This window comes from Buteo buteo, chromosome 24 (assembly GCF_964188355.1).
Source record: "Buteo buteo chromosome 24, bButBut1.hap1.1, whole genome shotgun sequence".
NCBI lineage: Eukaryota > Metazoa > Chordata > Aves > Accipitriformes > Accipitridae > Buteo > Buteo buteo.
In genome coordinates this window covers 22,338,680-22,353,085 of record NC_134194.1, presented here as the reverse complement: position 1 = coordinate 22,353,085, position 14,406 = coordinate 22,338,680, and the positions used below count along the sequence as shown (strand labels likewise).

The 14,406-nt window shown below is 45.1% G+C and overlaps 1 protein-coding gene across 2 annotated transcripts in view; it reads left to right on the top strand.

The window, feature by feature from the left end:
* Nucleotides 1–14,406, top strand: part of PFDN1 (prefoldin subunit 1) — a 32,860-nt gene that overhangs the window by 12,705 nt on the left and 5,749 nt on the right. Inside the window, exons 3-4 of one of the 2 annotated variants that reach the window (XM_075056212.1) lie at nucleotides 2,812–2,896; nucleotides 8,566–8,610. In XM_075056212.1, coding sequence (XP_074912313.1) covers nucleotides 2,812–2,896; nucleotides 8,566–8,610 — 130 coding nt within the window. The remainder of the gene's footprint in view (nucleotides 1–2,811; nucleotides 2,897–8,565; nucleotides 8,611–14,406) is intronic. The other variant, XM_075056213.1, reaches the window with a different exon arrangement.

The following is a 14,406-nucleotide window of genomic DNA, read 5'->3' as shown; positions in this document are numbered from 1 at the left end:
GGCCATCCAGTTTTAATTTGCTGTCGCATGTCTGCCAGAGCATTGCCAGAGGGTGGGAGGGAGGTTATTTTCCCCAATGACTGCTGTTGACATTTGCAGAATAGAAGTGAAGTCAGCCGCTTGTTTTTTCAAAGGTTTTAGTGCCCGTAGTGGTTCTCAGCCAACCGGGATCGCTCAGCGCCTGTAGCCCAGCAGGGACCTTCCCAGCTGTAGCATGGGGAAAATTGATCAAGCTGTGTTGGTGTTTAACTTTGTTTCTTAGACCAGGGGCGTCAGTGAAACCAAAATGGTCCATCTTGCTATACAGTTTGGGGAAGCAAATGAGGAGGTATTCTGTTCTTCTTTGCTGCCCCCACAAAAAAAGGAAATAATTAAGGAAACATTCATATACACACACAAGCTCAGAGAAGCTGTGATGTGGGAAAGGACTGATGGCTTTGTTTACTGAGGGCATCTTGCAGCTTTGATTTTTCACTAATGGCAGCTACTGCAGAAGCAAGGCAAAATTTTAGTTTTCACCCCAAAATCTACAGGGGGTGTGCGTGAAGGCTAATGTTTGTTTCTTCTGGTGTTGCAGGCTCAAGGTAAGAGTGTCAGAATGACTTGATTGCTGGTGGTCCTGGAAAATAGCTCCTCTCTGGCTGGATCCAGCCTCTGCAGCTAATAGCAATGTAAATAACTTCTCTTTTCTAGAAGGGTGGTCAGGGACTTGATTTTTCACAAGACAGCAAAACCTGCATTTTATTTCAGCAGGCTGGTGTCTGCTGGACCTGGAAACGTTACCACTGGGTGAAAGTGGATTGTGGGGGCACCTAATGGAAAGGGGGACATTGAGGGGACAAAGAGAGTATGAGTGAGCCGTGTTGTAAAGAACGGGAGCAGATGCAGAACAAAGATGATGCCAGTAATAAGAGTGAGCTGAGACTGGGAAGAAACAAGGAGAGATTTGAGAAAATTGCAAAGTAAAAGATATGGTGGAAGTTACTGTAAGAAAGAGGAGATGAAGCGGAACAAGGGAGAGAAGTGGGAGAAGGAGGAGGAAGTGATTGCTGAGTGCAGTTAATAGCAGCACTGAAGAGAGTTTTAATTTGAAGCCTGTTATAATTAACCGCAGTTCTGCTCCCATGCGTTTCAGGAATGCATGTGGCAGGTAGTTTTCCTTTTGGCTGTTGTGTTGCTGATGCAAAGTATGCTGGTTTCAAGCCAAGTGGCAGATCCGCATTTGTGTTTACCAGGCCCTGAGCAAACACATTAATAATGTCATTTGTCATGGGACATGGCACTACAAACTGATTTCAGATTTTTCTGTAGCAGACGGGGAATGCTCTCTTATACTGCCCTGTCTAAAGCTGCTCATTTTAACTGTTCAAGCATGAGTGCTTGTCACCTGGCAGGAAGACATTGACCCTAGTTGGTGCTGGAGGGAGACCTTGACCTCGTTGGTATGACCCGTAGAGGCTCCTTCTAAATCCCCTGGGGGACTTTCTAAGTAGGGAAGGGGCGAATCTGTGGCTTGTACATTCTTTACGTCTGGAAGGATGAAAAACAACCATGAAGGGTTCCTAAAATTCATTTGAACTTAGTTGTCCTTTACCTCTTTGTGGGATGCCAGTGCCATGTGCTGGAGAGCTGCTTTGGATGCTGGTGCTGCATCAGAAGCTCCTCTGAGCAAGTCAGGCAGCTTTTTGCATGCTGGTGAGCAGGATTGCTGTGACTGAGATGTTATAGATGCACCTTTCAAATCCCTTTGGCAATTCAAAACTAGAACAATTTCAGTTAAAAACGACCACTTCCCATGCCACAGAAAAACCCTCTGAATGTAGAAAACATGGGAATTCAGAGGTCAGTGAGGGGGTGTGTTAAAGCCAAGCTCTGAGCAGTGGGAGATGTGAAAGTTCAAATAAAGGCAGGTATACCATGGCTCTGTGTTTCTGGTGGAAGCACCTGGCTCTATATCATCAAATCACGGAAGGGTTTGGGTTGGAAGGGACCTTCACAGACCACCCAGTCTAACCCCCCATCATGGGCAGGGACATCTTCCACTAGACCAGGTTGCTCAAAGCCCCGTCCAACCTGACCTTGAACACTTCCAATGATGGGGCATCCACAACTCCTCTGGGCGACCTGTCCCAGTGTCTCACCATCCTCATCGTAAAACGTTTCTTCTTTATGTCCAATCTAACCCTGCCCTCTTGCAGTTTAAAACCATTGCCCCTTGTCCTGTCACGACAGGCCCTGGTAAAACGTCTCTCTCCATCATTCTTATAAACCCCTTTTATATATTGAAAGGCTGCAGTAAGGTCTCCCTGGAGCATTCTCTTCTCCAGGCTGAACAACCCCAACCCTCTCAGCCTTTCTCTGTAGAAAGCTTTGTTTTTATTGTGCAGGTTTGTTTAGCTTGTGAGCACTAAAATGGTAATGAATTACTTTTATCCATTGAAAGAGGCTTCCTTGACTATATGCTGTCAACTGATCTAGATCCCTTTGAATGGAACGTGATGACAGACTCCCCTTGCTAGCTGTGTGTAAGAACTGCTTTCAAATCATTCAAGGACACTGAATGATAGAGGGAGATCTGTGTGCATCCATTTTCTTCCTCTCAAATCATGGCTGAGATTCGTGAGCCAGCCTTTGAAGCCAGCCCCGTAGTTTGTGTGAGCTATCATAGCAATTTCTTCTGCCTCTGTCCAGAACGCACGGGTTGAGGATGAATACTTTGCAGAGGTCAGTGTAGTTTAACTCAGTGTGCAGCTAGGTGTACAACAGATGTGAAAAATACCCAACAGTTGTCTGTCTCTTTTTCTCTTGTAGGTTTATTCTTCAGTCTAAAGGAGTGATTCATAATCAGCTCTTAGAAAAACAGAGAATAGCTGAAGAGAAAATTAAGGAATTAGAGGTAAGTTTTTTTGGCAGGTAATGATGATGAAAGAACATTGAAGGTCAACAAGATGCTGTTTGCTACATCCCTTGTTCTTTCCTGGTACTTTTCACTCTGAAGGATTGTAACTAGGTGAATGATAGTGCCTGTTACAAGTAACCTACAAGCAATTCATGTCACTTGGTTTCTTTGCTAGATCTACAACCCTAGCAGGGATTGATTGTTTGCTCTGTGTCCTGATAAGAAAACTGGGATTCAAATGACATTAGTAGGAGCAAGGTTTAAAACCAGCAAAAGGAAGCTTGTGTGGTTATTTGCAGCAGATAGGTGATGTGAAACTTTGCTAGTGCTGTGGATATTAAGAGTTTACACTGGCTCAGGACAATTGCACAAATTAATGGAAGAGAAATCCATTGAGAATGACCAAATATGTAGAAATGGCATCCTGCTCAGGAAGTCCCTGAGCTAAAAATGTCTTGAGGCTGGGAAAGTATGAGGAGGAAGTACTGTATATGCCTGCCCTGTCCTTACACTCTGCCCTAGGCATCTACTTGTGGCTGCTGTTGAAGACCGGAGCTAGGGGGAGATGGGACTTTGTTTTGACGATGTGGTCAGAGCACTGTTGTGTTCTTATGTTTATCTGGTTGGAGTATTCAAGGCAGAGAAGAATATCTAGGAAATACGAAGTAGTGCCTGTGCAAGTTCCAGTGTTCAAACAAGTTATCTAGTGAATCTTGACTATCTTCTAGTGGCTACATGTACAGCTTGCAGTTCTTTGGAGATGTTCAAAATGTACTTCTCCAAGGCCGTTAGCGTATTTTTTTTTCTTAATGCCCCTAAAATGTAATTAATACAAAACCCTGTTCTGTGGTTTTTGGGGAATGACAGAGAAAGCAGTTGAGTTGTGTCAAGCTGCTTATCTCATCTGTTAGTGTTTTGGAGAAAGTGAGTGTGGAGACCAGCTAAGAAGGGACAAGCAGGAATAGGAAGTCAGTGCTCAAACCTACTCAAATCTGTGCAGTTCTGCCTCTGTTGTCTCATACTTACATTAAAGCAGAAGTAGAGTTTGTATTCTTTTTAATTCCTTCTTAAAACTCAGCTTGCCTGGGGAGCTGTAGGGTAAGCACATCACCATATGTTGTGTTGCCTGGAGTGTTTTCTGTGCCAGATACTGAGGGGTTTTGTGTTTCTGGTGATGAGAATGTTTTCTGCACAGGGAAAACAAGCACTCTGTAGATGGGCTATATGTTAAAGGTAGTGTTAATGCAGACAAGGCACAGTTAATTTTTTTATGGTTTTGTGATAAAAGTGATTGTATCTTGGCTACTCTGGAGCCATCTCAGGTGCTAGTGGATTTGTGCAAAGACCCCTGTGATTGGGGTTGGAGAACTTCATAGCAGCACATCTGGATTTGGAAGTGATTGGAGTGTGGTTGACAGCCTCTGTTTACAAACTGCCCATTGGGTTCCTTACTGCCAGGTCCATCAGGCTGCAGTCAGCTTTTTGGCTACTGTGCCCTTCAGCTGTGCATCTCAGTTTCTTCCTGTTCCTGGTGGGGAATGATCTTACCTCCTGAACTTTCCAATTGCTGAGTTCAGCAGAATGGATGGAATTCCCCCCAGATTTTAACCTTTACCATTCTTGCACAAAGCCTCAGAGCTGGCTGCTTTGCAAATGTGTTTTTTTGCTTCATAGCTCCCTGTTGCTTGAGTCTCTGGTTAGGGCCACTGAACTGAAGTTCCCAGCAATAGTGACTGTCTCAAAAGGTGGTGGGAGTGGAAGGTTGGTTGCCACATGGGTTGGTTTTTTTTTTAACCATGGATAGTAGGGCTCAGATTGCCAAAACTTTTAACAGTTTGTTTTAAGTGAACATTCAAGTCCATCTTTTAACTATTCTGCTTCTAGCTGACTGGCAGTTTTGTGAAAAGGATTTTCTTTGGGCTTGGGATTCCCCATGGAAGAAGACAAGCTCTTAGACTGACAACTGCTGGAAACTGAGATTTCAGGGGAAATACCTGAGTCCAAGTCAGGGAGCACTTATCACAGGAGTAGGGGATTTTGCTGTCCTGAAAACAAGTTGTGACAGAAGCAGGAAAGAATGTGAAACTTTGTGACCTTGTGCTTCCACTGCATCATTGTAAATTAAATATCAAACTAAGATAGGTTAAAACTTCCCTCCATTCATTACTAAAACTGGAAGGATTTTAAAGCTTAGGTTTATATTTTACATTGTTAACTACCTTATTGCTTACTCACATTTCTCACTTTGCATAGTTGAATCAAGCTGCTCAGAGTAATCTTCCAGTATCCATACAGTGTGGCTGATCTGGTTACTCATGTAGTGTGAGCTTGAGACAACTATGCCTTGCTATTATGACGCTATTGCCAAGGTATTGCGAAACGTGTATTTTTGATACAAGCCTGAATTTGAGAAATGCTCTCACCACTAGCTTGGTGCTCTTTGCAGAGGAGCACAGCACAGAGGGCTGGATTCACTGCTGAGCTCTTCTGTAAATCTCTGACCTCCTGAGTGCTGACTATTCATGAAAATGTGGGCTTTAACCTGCTTCAGAGATGTGAGCTGGATTTCCTGATATTCATAGCTGTCAGAGTGGACTTTGAAAATAGTGACATGTTTTGCATCTGGTTTGAAAGTTTCTTTTCTCCCTCCTCTGATAGTCTCCAGTGCAATGCATGATTGCAGGTATTCACTTTCCCTCACTCCCCTCTCTTGGGTTCCTCTGCTGTTGAAGCAGTGCATTGCCTTTTTCAGGGCAGCATCACAATATTGATGTGATACTGCTAGTTTGGTCCTCCCTGTTGCTGATCACATGGCAAAGCAGCAGGCAGAACCAGACCTGTCTTTGTACAGGGCTGTGAAAATAAGGCTTGGCTGGAATATGCGTTGGACGTACTTAGCTAGAGGAACTGTGTTCTGAAAACACCAAAGGAGTACGGATGTGTACAAGAGGGCAAATGCATAGCCTATCAGTTACTCTGCAGAAAAAGCAAGGTAGCTTTACCCTTCTTGTTAAAGCTAAGGTATGAATGTGAATATATGTATGTACATATGTAGCATTCTCAACTTCACAACCTGTATATAATCCTTTGGAATCCAAATAGACTGCCCAGGCTTGCTGGCAAAACACACATGCCTGCTTAAAGGCTGTGCCAGTGAGGCTTACAAAAACCTGCTTGAATCTTGCAGAGATTGATGGCATAGGCTCACTCACATACTGGCAGGGGAATTGTCCCGCTTAGCAGTAACGATTGGATTTTTCCAGTACTGATACTATCAAATTCTTGTTGTGTTTCACAGTACGAGGGGTATGTGTTAAATCTATTTTGAAAGCATTCTAAAGGGATGAGCACAGACTCTTTTTAGCTCAGCAATGTTTGTGCAGTATTAGGAGAAAAACCAAGTAATGTTTTTCTTCCCTTGTTTTTAAGGAAACATGATATGTGAGGGGTGGAACAATGCTTTGTTTCAGGAAATGTTATCCGTTTCCATTGTAAGGCTAGATGGATTCTGTTTTTAAATGTGGCATTTTAAAAAGAACAAACTCTATGATGTATAAAGACATGGAAAATTGATTCTTCGTTAGGGGTGGAGAAAGTGATTATCACTGTGTGTTTTCTCTGATAATATCTGATAGTCCCCTTCTCTCCTGCTATATTCAGCATGTTTAGTTGTCAGGCGTTGTCAGACTAAATTGCTAAAAATAACAAATAAGGAGGAGGCTCTGCTGGGCAGCTCTGTCTACTGTGTGCCACTGAATTTAGCTCCTTCGTGAAAAGGGCAAAAGCAACCTGCAGCTTTCTGGTTGAATTGGATTTCGGTTTTAAACTCTGACCACAACATTGTTGCCTGCTTGTTTCCCAGGCAGTTCTTTCACATGTGTATGGGAGACTGAAGGTTTACTGCTGTGGAGGTAAAAGGTTGGTTGTTTTCTTCTCTGCCTGGAGTAGAAAATATGATCGGGAAAGCTATACCTAAGTGCTTGATTTCTAATTTGGAAATTCTTCATGTGGTCCCTAAAATGCCATGTCCAATTGCCCTATCCCACACAGAAAACTTCTTTGCTCTCGTTCATGGTGGAGAAACGAACAGCATGCTCTCAAATACTACTGTGTTCCATGTTTAAAGGCTTAGATGGTGTTACAGGTCTCCTTCCTGGTAAAGTTAAAAAGTGTCTGCATTCTGATGCCTTATGGTGACCAGAGGTAACAACAGACTTCTTCCCTGGTGCTGCCTGGACACAAATTTGCTTATGCTGCAGCTTCCATTTCTCTAATCTTCTTTCTCTAGGAGCTTTAAAATGGCTTTGCTGCAGCCCTGAGGCATAATAGGTGGTGCCCCCCTTCTTGATGAGTCGACCAGGGCGTCTCTGATGGTTGCCACAACAGTGTTTTCGTACCCTGTGGGAACAAAGATTTAAACAGGCACGGTGTGGCTGGGGAGAAGCGCCAGAGCCTGGGAGTTCATGTTCTCCAAGCAGGTATGGGTCGGATGGACCCGCTCAGCGTGGCTGCGTGCCTCTGAAGTGCTCCAGCAGCAGCTCTCTTCATTTTTTTACGCTGAAACCGTCAGCATGGAGGCCAATTCTGAGGGTGGCTTTAACTATGTGAAAACAAGTCTCTTGAGATTTGTGGTGCACTTCACAGACCACTAAGCGACCATCAGAAGGTAACAATTGTTAGGCTGTTCCCAAGTTAGACCAATTTCGGCCTGGGATTTACAGCATAAAAGTTCTCATCCCATGGTTGGCTTGGGATAGGCCAGTGCCCAGGAATGTGCGGTGGGCTTTTTAAATAAACAGGGGAAAATAAGGAATGCTCCTGTTTGCTTTGGAGAGGGGAAGCCTCAAGAATAGCCCTCTGTGCTTTAGCCTGGAGCAGATTTTACTTTGCATGAGCGTGCTGTTCTCTCATTCCATCGCTGGCATACATGCACGTACCGAGGACATGATTTTAAACACATGTTGTCACAGAAGCTGCCCCTTGTTTCTAAGTGTGTGCATAGACGAGGTCAGTCCCTGGCTTGGTTTCAGCACTGTTGGCATTATGGCCTGGTCTGCTCTAAGGAAGGCTGGTGTGCTTCTGTCACTGTTGTTCGTACAGGAGCCAAGCCAGAATCATCCATGCAACCTGGAGGCTTGGCTGCAGTCATGATTTGCAAACATGTACAAAACTCCTCTGGCACATATCGTTTGCAGGTTTCGGGCGTTACTGGGGAGTAGATTGATTTTTCTTTTCTTAATTTACTTGTCCTGGAAGGTGGTGTGTTGTGGCATTGGTTTTTTGTGGGTGGTTTGGTTTTTGGTTTTGTGTTTTGGTTTTGTGTTTTTTTAGCTATTTGTTTCCCCTTCTCCCCAACCCCACCCCAACTTTACTGTACCCGATGTTTGGGAATTCAGAGTGGTGATAATCTCCTTCTCCTCTTGCCCCTGAATTACACCTTGGAGTTTCATTAAGTCTCCCTGACCATCTATGAGTCAGGAGTCCAGATGTTCTCTGCAGTCAAGAGAAAGACAATAAATGCTTCCAGAGGGTCACTCGTTCCTAGAGGTGATCATCTCCCTCTGCTTGCTGTAGAGGGAGGCTGCACACCTGATGTGGGGAGAGGTGGAATACAGAAGTGAACTTAACATGTAGGATTAACATTTGGGCTTTCATGGACCTTTTAGGAGGAAGCTGTGGGAGCTCCACAAATTATGGAGATCAGTCTGAAGGTGAGCTGCAGAGTCTCATCAGGCCCCCTGTGAGGACCAGGCCAGGCAATAGCCTTCATCTTGCATGGCTTTGGGTGTCTGAGGCAGGTGCATGTTTCTGGGCACGGACATTTGGACTGGGTGACGTTCCTGGGAAATGTGTTTCATCTTGACTCTGTTGGCTTCTGTCATCCAGGCCTGAGTCTGTGCCTTCACTGAGGGCTTGCTCCTGCTTTTCAGGCTGCAAAGCTGGAAGCTTAGCTTGCTTTTTGAAGGACATGGGTGGTCCAGCTGTCTGTGTAAGCTTGCTGTCAGCTGGGGAGCATCCACAGACACTCCTGTAGGAGAGCAGAGCACGGCCTGCATGGGCAGAGCTGTCAGCACTGTCTACCCTCCACAGAGATGCTTGTTTTGAAGAAGAGAGTAGCTGAAGCCTCCCCCCCCCGCCCCCGTAGGACTCACTGTCTTAGAGGGAGGAGAATCTGTATTCTCATTCCTGATTTTTTGAATGAAAAATACTCTGAGCAATGAGGAAAATAGGCTTTAAAATAATAAAACGGTGTGAAGGTTGAGAGTGTAAGGGACACAGAGCTAACACTATCAGGACAAAATCATTCTTTATGGAGAAGCCCTCTGACATTGGGCTGGGGCCATACAAATTCAAGGTAAATACTGGAGGAACTGGGGCATAGCTAATGCTGCTCTAATTCTTTCTGTCCCCTAAACTGACGCTGCTGATGGTAACATGAATAACAGGCCTTATTCCTTGCTTTCAAGGCTGTGATGAATCACTGACTTAACATTTCTTTATGTTTAAAGCCTCACAGTCTGTCTTATTGTCATTTGTCAAAAGTGAGGATAGCGAAAGGATTGTATTCTTACAGTCTAACTTAACGTGCATGTTATGCTGTTTCTCTTTTATCCAAATCGCATCATCTCTCATCCCACATAAATGAAAGTTGATTGTGTGCAGCAAGCACCTTGCAGCTTTAAAAGGGAACAAATGCTCTTCAGTAATCGCATGAAAGGAGGTGTATTATTTTTAATACTGGTTCTGCTTCCTATGGTAGATTTGTTAGATAAAAATCAAATAAGAATATGTTCTGCTTTGAAAATTGCGTAAGAAGCTTGTCCTGTGTTAAATAGTGCACAAGTCACTGGTTGCAAAACATGACGTTGTAATCTTAGAGGCATAGAAAGAAGAAATCATCACATTTAAGAGGGGATTCCCAGCTCTCTGAAAGGGCCTTCCACTGGTTTAGATCTGGGATGGCTTATAAAAACTTTAACATCTCATCACATTTTTGTGAAGAGTGCTTGTGCACGATGCTGATTTTGGTGGAATGACATTTATAACATCACGTGTTGTATGGGTATGCATTTGCGAGGCTGAATCTTTCATTTGGAGCAATCATTCACCACAACAAGTTTTCAAACTCCCAGATTTTTGCAAGCAACTGTTCAATTAGTAATTCTTTGTTAGTCTTCCCTGCACTGCAGACTGCAAAGTAAGCACACAAACTAGCTGAGAGGGCAAAGGCTTCATGAAGGGAGAACTGGAATTTGATGACTCTTTATTTTCACTGTTCCTACCTTTATTTTTAGGTGGATAATTGTAGATTTTAAAAGCAGAATAATTAACATAAGTGTTGATTTCTTCCTTTTAAATCGTTTAGAAGCTAGTTATAGAGATGCTTTCAAAATACATGTATCCCAGAACTCGTTTTAGGATTTTTTTTTTAGGGGTTTGCTCCGATTAAAAAAAAAAAAAAAAATCTAATGGAAAAAGCTTTTCAAGCAAACTTTGCCAGTATGCTCACATTCCTTTGTAATTCAGGGGAAAGTGAAATACATTATGCATTAATAAAAAAACCACTTCTGCTGTGTCTAAATGGTTTTGTCCATCCAGGAGCTTACATTTAGTCATCTCGGTCTGAAAATGTTGCTTGTTTCCTCTGATTAGCATTAAACTGCTTTTATGATTACACTGAAATCATTTTAACACAAAGTTGGTAGATAAGTCTGTCTTTGTCATTTTAAACCAGGGTCTGATTCATTGTCAAAGCTCTCCTTTGTGCTTATGGCTGCAGAAGTATCCAAAGCAACGAGCTGAGCTGGATGCAAGTCCCTCTCCAAATTCCTCCTTGCATGAGTAACAGTTAGTCACAAAACCAGTGCCGCTGTCCTTGCCTTAGTCACCAGGCCCATGCAGTCGCTCCTTGCTCTCCTTTATGCTAGGCAGCTCTGGGGAGGGGGATTATCTGTGCCCTATAAACCTCCATCCTGCCCCCATCTCCTCCATCTCGCCTGGGGAGAACAGGAAACAATTATTTGGAAAGCGTGCTCCTGCGTGTAGGAGACCTGACCCAGCCCTGAGTCAGCTTTACAAAGCCACACCTTGCTCACCAGGTATGCGGGGAGGCCGTCAGGACTTCCTGCTGGCCCTGCTGCTGCTCCAGTCGCTCCTCTCATCCTTCTGTAAATGTGTTCCTAGAGGGGATGTGGCTGCTTTCTGCCTGCGAGGCAGCCGAGTTCAAGGGTGTCTGAATTAGGGGGCAATGCTGGTTAGTTGGGAGTTTACCTCATCTTTTTGTTGCTGATTTGTTGAGTCTTTGAAACTTATGGAAGTAATTTTTCTTTTAAAATGGCCTTGTTTGGCTGGGACTGCAAGAGGTGAAAGGTGTGGTATGATTTTGCACCAGTCATATTGCTGGGAGGTATTCTGATGAGCCGTACTGGCTCTATAGGACCATAGAAACCAAAGCACCGAATCAGGGAACTTACCACATTTTGTAAGAGGCAGTTTGGTGAGGGACACTTCCACCAAAGCAAAACGTGGGGATTTTCAGAATCTGGGTGAGTTTCCCCTCCCCAAGTTCTCTGTGTTTGACCTGACTCTGCTATTGTAAGTCTGGTTAAGGTGCGGTATCTGACCTGAAGCAATGTACCTCTGAAAACTGCTCTAAATGGGTAATTTTGCCAGGAAGGGGTGTCCCTAAAGGAATCCTCTGGGTTGATAATATATTTCTGCTGCCACCTACTGAAAGGTTGCCAGTCGGCTTTCTTTTGTAGTGGTTAACATCAGGCAGCAGTTCAGTGGAATAGTCGGTTATTTCCCAGTCGCAGAGAGCAACAGCTGTCTCCACCTCTACTGAAAATACCATCCTGTGGCCGAGACAACAGGTATGTGCATTGTGCTCCCATCGGGACTGGGGCTTGGGGACAGAAAGGCTGCTATGCAGGCAGGTTTTCCTGCCCCTTATGTTGCACCTTCTTCTCTTGAAGGTACCAAGTGTGGAAAGCACTGGGTGCTTTTCAAAATTAGCTTTTCCAGTGTATGTTTTTCAGGGTTTCAAGGCACTATGATAACGATGGTAGAAGGCCTGCTGGTTGTGCTGTGGGTAGGATCGATACATGATGAAGGTTGGAGGTGCTTATAAACATCCTCCTGAGTTGGCAAGTGGACTCGTATGCTTGATGTCTTGTCTTCTCCACTCTAATCCAGATGGTTTTGAAGTGACCGAAGGTCCCCGTTACCTTGTGGAAAGAATGGCTAAGGGAAAACCCAGGGATCTGAATCATCACTTCTCCTCTTAGGTAAATGGCATCATCGTGCTTCTGTCAGCAGCTGTCATCAGAAACCAGCTGGGCTCCCTTCCTATTGCAGTTCATTCATTCTTGAGCAAACTCTGGGCAACTTCCTGAGAGCAATAACTCTGCTTGGAAAGTCTTGAAGTGTATCTAAATATTTGGTGGTTGCTGTAGCATGGTAATTCCCAATGTGTACATGTGCCACAGTCTTGCACTGGGTGAGGACCAGTGCTGGGTGGACCCATCAGGGCGTAGGACTGCCAGCAGACCCACCCCGCCCCATCACTGGTGCCCACTATTTCAGTTTCTCCCAAAGTAGAAGCAACCGGGTGCTGTTCAGCAGGTCCACCTCCTTCCCATGTATGGGTTCCAAGTGAAATCCTGTTAAACAGAGCGCACGTCCTAGGCGCATCATTTTCCGTGATCTCAGGCTGACCAAAATGTTTACCTTGCCCATGGTGCATGCATTGACAGCTTGGTGTGCTGTTCTCCGGCAAGGCGGGTTTGGGCAATTCTAGCCACCCTAATAGCAGCAGTGGCCTCAAGAGCAAGGGCAGCTCATGGTGCTGCTTCTGCCTGGCCCCCAGCATGTGGGCAGCACAGCTTGCTTTCCTCTCGGGGAAGATCCTTCCCCAGACAAGTGTGTGCTCCCAGCTCTATCTCAAGATCTGCTGATCACTTTCCCAAACAGTGTGCGCACAGAGTCCTTGAGGAATGCCAAAAATGACCTGGGTTAACTTTGGGAGATACAGAAACTCTCAGCTAGCAGGTTTATTGAGACTGTGTCACAAGATGAGTTGTATCAGGGCTCCTATTTGAGGCACTGCATCATGCCTGAAGACTCTGCAGCATTCCTCGACGAAAGCCTTCTAAGTGCAAGAGTGGGATGCCAGCATCTGGCAGCTGGTAGCCAAGCATGCTGCGAGCTGTGGGGAGGGAGGTGTTCTCTGGGAAGGAACCTGCCAGCTTGTTTCATCCTCACAAAGTTGGATATAAAACAAGTTTGTAGAAAAACAGTTTAAAAAAAAAAAAAAAAAAAGGCAGAAATATGAAGGCATGTTCCAATACCAGATCCTTAAATTTCCATGGAAACATTTTTATTTGGGTTTAAGCATATTTGTGTTTGCAGGTCAGGGGTTGAAGCTCTTTTTCTCTTGCTGAGGTGAAGAGAGAGAAGTGGAATTTGAAGAGCAAAAGGAGTAGACATTGAATGAGAAACCACTACGTAAAACAGGAAATTCACCTGTGAGTGCGAGGCGTAGTGCAGCATGAATAAACCGCGGCTGCTGTGTATTGATTTCCTGCTGAGAGCAGAAGTGTTGTTTTGGCTTTTGGAGTTGAGTGTGCACACTGTGAAATGCTGTGCTGAACTACCAGCTCTAGACAAGGCTCTGCAACACGTGGGTCTGGCCAGTGGCTGACCAGCTCTCTCTGAAGGCAGAGGTGTCTGAATCACAGTGCTGGGGGAAGTATGTTGCTTTGATCATCAAAAGCCCATCCAAGAGGAGCTGATTAATAGTTTTTTCTTGCTGTGGAATCTGTGGATGCTGGCTTTTTAATCTGCCAGGAATGTAAGGTCTGGGTGCGTCATTGTGCTTCTCCAGCAAAGCATCGGCCTCGCTAGCAGCATGATGCAATGGGAACAGAGGTGGGAGGCTCGAGCAGGAGGTGACTTCCCACCGTGTCAAAAGGCCACGGGCCACCTCTGTTAACCACAACTCCTTTTCTTCTTTGGGGTGTGAACTGTAATTGTATTTGCACTAAATCTAGTATTTCCACAGCTGCTGCCAAAAGCAAATAGTGCGGAGCTGGTCAGGGAGCAAGTGTTGCCTGTGTCAGGGAGCGAAGTGCAAGGGAGAGCCGTGGTATGGGATAATGGCAGGGCGAGTATTTACCGTGTTGCTTTTGCTGTAACCACCAGCACCAGGGCACAGGCTCGCTGCTCTGGTGCATGTTGGTAAGAAGCGTGCGCAGTGAGGGATGGCTTGTGGGTGCTGCCATACGTTGCCTCTGGCTGGGGCCAGTCAAGCTGGCGTTTCCAAGAGCTTGCACTTCATGCACCAGCAAAGCGAAGAGGCAGCTGCCCAGAGCCATTGCCTGCAGCTGCCCAAGAGCAGAGCATGTTGGTAGCAGGCATTGCAGCCCGCCATCCTTGCTGGGTTACGGGGTCCGGTGTAAGGCAGCTGCCCTGTCCTCCTTGCAGGCAGTGCTGGGGTTGCGGTGCCC